The 8126-nt window shown below is 42.0% G+C and overlaps 1 protein-coding gene across 2 annotated transcripts in view; it reads left to right on the forward strand.

Annotated features, from left to right (window-relative positions):
• USP3 (ubiquitin specific peptidase 3) overlaps window positions 1-8005 on the forward strand; it is a 40732-nt gene extending 32727 nt beyond the window's left edge. For both annotated transcript variants that reach the window (XM_048317535.1, XM_048317536.1), the window contains exons 9-15: window positions 107-253; window positions 2177-2283; window positions 2451-2531; window positions 3213-3331; window positions 3483-3596; window positions 3708-3775; window positions 4500-8005. In XM_048317535.1, coding sequence (XP_048173492.1) covers window positions 107-253; window positions 2177-2283; window positions 2451-2531; window positions 3213-3331; window positions 3483-3596; window positions 3708-3775; window positions 4500-4665 — 802 coding nt within the window. In that variant the 3' untranslated portion in view covers window positions 4666-8005. The remainder of the gene's footprint in view (window positions 1-106; window positions 254-2176; window positions 2284-2450; window positions 2532-3212; window positions 3332-3482; window positions 3597-3707; window positions 3776-4499) is intronic.
• The last annotated feature ends 121 nt before the right edge of the window (window positions 8006-8126 follow it).

Consider the following 8126-nt stretch of genomic DNA (forward strand, 5'->3'; position numbering starts at 1 on the left):
TGCTCAGTATGATTAAACAAGCAGAGGTTTTTATCCTGTGATGTTGGTGCTTGCTGTGTGTTGTCTCTAAAGCAATTTTATTGTTGTTGTTTCTTTTTCTCTTAAGGGGATACCAGCAACAGGATGCCCACGAGTTCATGCGTTACCTTTTGGACCATCTACACTTGGAACTCCAGGGTGGCTTCAATGGGGTTTCACGTTCAGTAATCTTGCAAGAAAATTCTAACCTGTCTGCAAGCAACAAATGTTGCATGTAAGAAGTGGTTTTTAATTTCTTCAAAGCCTTCGTGCCTTTACAGGGGTCTGCATGTGGTGACTGAAATTTCAGATTCAGTGTTCCTTGTTTTAAGTTTTCTTTAGTGCCTCTAACTTTAGGCAGTGGTAATAAAGATGAGCATTCTCTAGGATGTGTCCTTTCAAAAGGAAGTGTCTTAGATCAGCACTTTTCATAGGTGTGAGTGAGCATACAGGCCAAGTTGTAAAGACATTTTAATTCATTAGTCTTTCAGAAATAAAAGACTGTATTTTCTATACCCCACAGAATTCCTTCTTCTCCCCAGACAATATCATTGTCTTAGGGTGATAGATAGATAGCCTTATTGCTGCAGGAGCAAAAATGGTGGCCAAGGATTTTGATATTTAAATTGTCAGCAGACCTCCTGGATTGATGACTGAGCAGTGCAGTTGGAACTTGAAGTCAGTTTTTCTGCAGATGATCTTGTTATATTTGTGTATCACTTGACAGTTACAGTTGGTGCTTTTTTTTGCTGCATAATTTTGATTTTCGTGCTACTGTGTATTTTGAAACAGGTGTAATTTGTGTGTTTCACTCCTCTTTCTGTACATCTCAAAATACTGTTGTTTCTGAACTTTTTCTCAACTTTGTTTTCTCTCAGATTGAAACTCTCACAGAGAGAAAACCTTGTATTTGCTTCAGGAAGGAAAGTTGTCAGATCAGCCTGCACATTTAGTCCCTAAGTCCTTAATTCCCTGCAGAAAACTTGAGTTTGGGTTTTCCCTTCTATACTGATGAGGACAGCGTAAGCAGGCCTGAGATGCAGGGTTTTATAGATGCTTTGTTAGGGAAGGCCTAGAGTTCAGACTGTGCTCTTTACTGCATTTATGTTGTGTTGCTGATGCTTAAAAATCCCCCAGAAGAATCTTAAAATGCTTGTAGAATTGACATGTATTTGAAATCTAAACTGTTTCTGTTTTGTCAGCATTCTGAATGTCAAAATCCAAGGAGAATTTAACCTTTGTTCACCTCTCTACTGTAAATTTGTCTTGAGAAGGGCTGTTCAAATGCAGTGAGATGGGGTAAGCTGCCCTTCTGGTGAGGTCATGTGCACTTCAATGCCTCCAGTAAAGTAATAAATAGGCTGTGAATGCTCTCTTCTTGTGCCCCAGTCTATTTGAGGAGCTATTTCCTCCTGCTCAGGAAGCATTCAGAGGAGCTGTAGAGATGTAGGTGGAGTTCAGGTAAGGAACACAGGTTTCTGCAAGCCTTAGTGTCAGGTCTGCTAGCACAAAGTAGCAAGGTCAGGAGTTGTATAATAAAGTAACTTAAAATTTGTTTTGTGTGTTTTTTAGATTGGACTATGAGAAGCAGGCCCTTTACATAATCTGCTAAAAAAATTAAGTAGGGGAGTAATGAAAGCTTAGAGAATAACGCTGACATTGCACATCGTTTATCATGTCTTAATGCAACTTAAGCTGCTGTTGGCAGTGAAGTGCAAAAATGCGCTCAAAGAAGTCAAAAGCACATGTAAGAAAGGGCGTAGAGTTAGAACAAAAATATGCTTGACCTACCTAAGAAAGAATTTTTGTTTCAGATAAAGCCTTAATTACAGCGTTAAAATCTTGGACATGTGTGCGCATCAGGTACAGCTCCACTATAGAAATGCACCCAACTGCACCACAACACTGGCAGTTTGAGCATCTGCTTAGAGCATGCTCATTCACCCTTTCTTCAGGTCCAGGATAAAGCAGTGTAGCCACCACACACGTGTAATGTGCCCCTGGGCAGCTGCAGTGGGCAGTTCTGCCTGGAGCACCCAGTCCCTGGTCCGTCAGCTCTGCCTGGCAGCGGGAGGTGTGAGCACCAAACATGGGCCAGGTATTGCGAATTGAGCTCAGGCGTCTGGCTGACTGTACTTCTCTGATGTGCTTTGTCTAGAAATGGAGCGTCTACTGTTGTCACTGCCATTTTTGGAGGCATTCTTCAAAATGAAGTCAACTGCCTAATATGTGGGACTGAATCTAGAAAGTTTGACCCATTCCTAGGTAAGGTGCCTCTAGTGTTCCAAGTAACGTGTGACTTGGAGCAGAAAAATAAATCTGAAGCTTGATATCTTTAGATGTCACATGGCAGACCCAGAGTTTCAACCTGAAAAGACCAGGCATTGTTCTGTTCAGCCCTAATTTTGTTTTCTAAATCTTTGCTTTTCTAGACCTTTCGCTAGATATTCCAAGTCAGTTCAGAAATAAACGTACTAAAAACCAAGAGAGTGGACCAATGTGCACGCTACGAGGTAAGAGAGCTTGGCTAACGAAATCATCCCCAGCCTAAGGGGTTTTCTTTCTAGTCAGAGTATTTCTAATGTATTTCACTCTTCCCAACCACTCAGCTGCAGTGTTGCCTATGGGTATTTGCTAGGGCACTGTCCTTGGAAGCATGTGCCCGTGCCCACAGTGAGGGTGGCTCTTGGGGGTTCTACATTTAAATCACATCAGTGCAGTTCAGCAGGTTGGGCAGCAGTGCTGGTACTGACCTTGGTTTTTACAGGATGTTAATTTTTACAGATTTGTGAATATACTTGCTGAAAAATCAAGAAATATTCAACAAAACCCTGTTGTTGTGTCTGTTCACTTTGTATTTAAAGCCAAACAAGCTTTAAAAGTTGAATATTTAATGTTAGAAAGTAATTTATCTTTGTTTGAAAGCAGCTGTGCTGAATGTTGGATGGAATCTTGTTTGAAAGAGGGAGAGTTTGTGAATGCCTGTTTTATTCTTTCAAACTACTTCTAACTGCTTTCAGGAACAGGGAATGTTGCATGTTATAACATGTTATTATATTAAAACATTATTACACAGCTTTTTTGCTGCTTAGTAGGCTATGACTAGAACGACTGCAGCAGATGAGCACACTTTCATTGCTGTATTTGTTGTATTTCATGTTACAAAGCTCACTTGATGTATCTGCTTTTTTTAGATTGTCTTCGCAGTTTTACAGACCTGGAAGAACTTGATGAGACAGAGCTGTATATGTGTCACAAATGCAAAAAGAAACAGAAGTCCACCAAAAAATTCTGGATTCAGAAACTACCAAAGGTTTGCATATGCATGAGAAGTAACTGTGTGACAAAATGTCAAAGCAAATACTGGCTCAGCTAAGACCTCCCCCTCCCTCTGACTATTGCAGTGTCCAGCACTGAGTTCAGCCCCCTCCTCTAACACACCTTTTCTAATTGTCCCCCTGAAGGTGCTATGCTTACACTTGAAACGTTTTCACTGGACAGCATATCTGAGAAACAAGGTTGATACCTATGTTGAGTTTCCTTTGCGAGGCCTAGACATGAAATGCTACTTGCTAGAGGTAAGAAGACTTACTGATGCTTCCTGCAGGAATTGTTCCATGACATATGTCTTTATTACAAATTACAATGCGTGCTGTTGAGATTTGAGTTTTCGGTTTTTCCTTCCACAGCCTGAAAACAGTGGCCCGGAGAGCTGCCTGTATGACCTTGTGGCTGTGGTTGTGCATCATGGCTCAGGGTGAGTACATGGAGCTAGCCTGTCCTCCTGGCACACACCTTCTCCCACTGAGGTACATGCAGAGTTAATGAAGGGCTTTCTGTCCCTAGGGAATGTAATTTAACTGGGGGAAGTAAGCTGTAGTTCATAAACTGGCAGGGAGCTGAGCTGAATTAATTTAGATAGATCCAACAGAGTCAGTTCTGTGAATGCCCCATGGCAGCCTTTGTGGTTAATGACTACATGTGTGAGATAAAATGAAAATAGGTCTAGTGCCTCTACAAATGAAAAGCCTTAAACCAAGAGGAGGAGTCAGGAGGCCTTCCAGAAATTAATGCCTTATTTTGAAATGCTTACTACAGAACAGGAATCTTTTTTCCTCTTTTATTCATGTTGGAAGGTATATTTGCATTTGTACTACAGAAGTGTGTGTGAATGGTTGGAACAACTGTGGCCCAAATATGGGCTGCTGGGCATATTTTGAAGTAAAGTTACCGGGAGTCTTTTAACTTTTCCCAGCCCTGGACAGATCTGTTGAGAGTAACAGTAGTAGGGACAAGAGAATGTGTTCTTGTAAAACTTGGATTTGGAGAACTTTGAGCCCCACAGCTCAAAAAGGGAACCAGCTGCTGTGGAGGGCTGTATCTTCCTTCCTCAGGCTGCTGGCAGCCCCTGAGCCCCAAGAGAAGGTGCCTCAGTGAGGTGTGTGTGTCCCTGACCGTTGTCCCTCTCCCTGCCCTGACAGCGTTGGCTCAGGCCATTACACGGCGTACGCGGCGCACGAGGGCCGCTGGTTCCACTTCAACGACAGTACTGTAACCCTGACCGACGAGGAGACCGTGGGCAAGGCCAAGGCCTACATCCTCTTCTACGTGGAGCGGCAAGCCAAGCCTGGAGCAGAGAAACTTTAATACCTCCTTTGCATTCTTACTTATCAAGTTCACCGGACAAACATTTCCATTTTTCCATAAATACTTGATCCAAGACTTATTAATTTCATTGTGCACTTTTCAATTTCCTCTTGTGGGTTTTAGTTTTGTTTTGTCAATGGTAGCATTTGACTTACTGAACTTGGACACAAACTAACTTTTTTTTTAGTTATACCAGAAAACCTCAGCAGATTTTGATTTGCTGCTTTAGCTGTGATAACCCAATTTTTATATATATAGTTTCATGAAATAGTTATTTGACTTTTTTATATTAATGTTTTCAGTTCTCACTTTCTAAAGGCACATTTACATCAACTTTCTGTCCTCCATACAAGAAAGATAAATGTGCTTCTGATCATGAAGAGCAATACAACTTTGTGCTGTTCTCAGTGCTGTTACGTAGATATGATTTAATCTCTTTAAATCAAGGAATTGTTTGCACGTACTATTTCCCCTCGTGCAAGAAACTTACAGTGACCTCTGACCAATCATTCTTTGTCTGCAGAAGAGAGGTGATGTGGCGGCATTAACTAGACCAGGTCATTGCTGCTATATTGGTGTGTATTCAGGCTGCTGACTTTCAGGAATCATTGTAAATGAACAGTTGGTTCAACTGTATCAATACTGCAGTTGAATTCAAGTAATGCTCTGCCCCCACCCCCTTCAAATTTAAAACAATTATCTTAAAATTACCTGCCTAAATTATGTTGAGATACGTGATTTTTTTTTTTTAACTGAACCTGAATTGCATTAGACATCTCTTGGTTTAGACTGTCATCCTGAAATTTGACCGTGAACACTTGCTTGAAAATTTGGGAGACTTCCTGGCAGTAGAATCCCAAGTAGAACCCCTTTGTTCCTGGTGGGAATTGGAAGTACAGCCCCAGGGGCTGGGGTTTGTGAGAACAGGCTTAGGTCTAAATGCAGCTCTGCTACATGCCTGCAGCTCACTTGGAAGCAGGAGGAAGCAGATGGTGTTTGAGGTGCTTTATATGGAATTGTTCTATCAGTTCAAATCAAACTCAAGGGAGGATGCTCGTGTCTCCCACAGCAGAGCCCTCAGAGGGGAGGAGCTGAGCCACATGTGCTTGTGACTGGAGCAGGCGCAGGGAGCTCCTGTGGCCATTTACACACTGGCCCAGGCTTTTGTTTAGTCTCTAGGTGAACACTGGAGGCATGGTGCAGGTTCTAAAACCTGGCTATGTAATGGAGAAAGACCATGCTAAAACAAACCCCCAACTGGTTTTAGCTCTACTGCTGAAGAGTGGAAGGCAGCTGATATGATGGAAAAGGCAGTCAGAAAAACCACTACTACAAAAGCAAGAAATCTGACAGAAAATGTGAAATTTGACAAATGTTGCATTTCAGATCTGTTCCCCCAGTCCATCCTTTCTAGCTGGCTCCCTTGTGCCAAGCAAGGAGCTGGACACTCCTGAAAGCTCAGTAAGAGGAGAATACAGTTCATGGAGCGTCCCACCACCAAACAGCAGCTTTTAGTTGTGTTAACAGAAAAAGGCAATTGTCTGAAAATACATCTGGAATTCCAGATGTGAAACCCATTTTAATTAATGCCTCTGAAGGACACGGTGGGGGGGGGCTGGAGTGGAGCTCAGAGCAGCCTGGGGCACAGGGACTGCACAGCAGTGCATTGCCCTGGGGTCCTGCTGGCTGTACAGGGTAAAGACAAATCACAGTCGTGTTTGGTACAGTGTCATTCTTGAGAGCTTTGCAACAGCACCTTAAACCAGGAAAGGGAGAAATTGGCTTAATCTAGAACTGCAGAAATCATTCAGCATAGTTAATGGGGTGTGAATGTGTACACAGGTTAAGACTACAGAGTTACTATTTGATACAGTGACATACATAAGGATGTCTTAAGTTGAACAATAAATAGAACTTGTCATTGCTTTAAATTAGATAGTTTGTCACCTTCCATTCCTTGCAGGCAGAGCCCTTCTTCTAACCAACAAGAATAGGTTGCTGATATTTAAACAGGAAGAAAATGGGACAGGTAAAAGGATTGTACCACATTCCTGCCCTTCCTGCTGCTCACAGGGAGCTGCATAGATAGCACCTATAGCTGCATTGTCTCTGCATCCTGCTTGGACTGGATTCCTTTAGAATTTACCTGTGAGAATGCCAAGCTTAAAATACACAAACTAGCTCTGGGCCAGCAGCAGTTTAACTTAAAATAGTCAGGTGTATGCAGTGTTCTTGCAAAACAGTGATGTAAATGTGCCTTTTTGTATTTTAAGAAATTTAAATTTGTAATCTTCAGCAACATTCACTTATTTTAATCAACTTCTACTCGTCAGTAATTGTTTGGGTCAGAATTACATTCTCACTTGAGCATTTTCTTTGTCCTACTTGCTCTGTCCCATGCAGCTCCTGGGCAGTGGTGTCTCCAGCACGGCTGCATGGGGCCAGCCTGGGATCACGATGCAATCACAGCAGGCTGTCCTTGCAGCAGGTGCTGATCTGGACTCAGCCATATGCTTTGCTGGAACAAGTACACATTGTAAATCCTTTCCTAATTTAACTTTCTCCCACTGCAAACCCAGATGGACAGTATGAACAGTTTGTTGTGGCAACACAAGTATTTCTCTTCCTGGTGGAGAACTTTGCTTATCCACTGTATTCTATTCAGTGTGGTGTCAAAAGAAAAAAAAGTAACTGAGCACTGAACCAGTAACATATACTGCACCTGGCCTAGTATTACATTTTTAACCTAGCTTGTATATCCTATATTTATCTACTAGCTTGTGGGGGGGGGGGGGGGGGAATATCTCTTTCATTTAAGCCAAATGTTTCTTTTCTACTTACTGCTGATCATAGTACACACTAGCTGGCAAGAATTTTTTTTCTTGCTTGAGACTGCACTGCAAGCAGCAGCTGCTCTCTACACTTCAAAGACTTGCATATTTTTCACCAAAATGTGTCCAATCAAAGGTTGTCCTTTTGTCAGTAATTGTTTAGCCACGTACACAACTGGAGCCAAGATTTATGTCAGTCAAAACTGCAAAATGTCCAGTTCCCAAATGTCAGCAAGAGAGGAGAGTTTAAAACTTTGAGACAGGCAGAGACAGTAGACTTGTATCAAAAGCAGGAGGCCATTTATGAGGATTTTGCTAAATCAATGGGAAGTGTAACACGTGGTGTTCAGAAGTTCCCCAAGCAATGTTTCATTACCAATGTGTCTGTGTCCTACTGATGAGGTAATGGGCACCTTGACAACTGATTCCAACATGCTTTAGGATATTCTCAAGTACTGTAGTGCCATAGTTGTAATTGTTTACCATTAAAACCTTGTGTGTAATTTTCAGTGAGGATTACTGACTGTGCTCATCTTGTGTGTTTCTGGAGCATTTCCAGGATGAATGTGAATTATATCTCATCAGGCAGTGTGTTTATGGAAAATGTGCCATTAAAGTGTCTCCTTTCCT

The sequence above is a fragment of the Corvus hawaiiensis genome, chromosome 13, assembly GCF_020740725.1.
Source record: "Corvus hawaiiensis isolate bCorHaw1 chromosome 13, bCorHaw1.pri.cur, whole genome shotgun sequence".
Taxonomy (NCBI): Eukaryota; Metazoa; Chordata; class Aves; order Passeriformes; family Corvidae; genus Corvus; species Corvus hawaiiensis.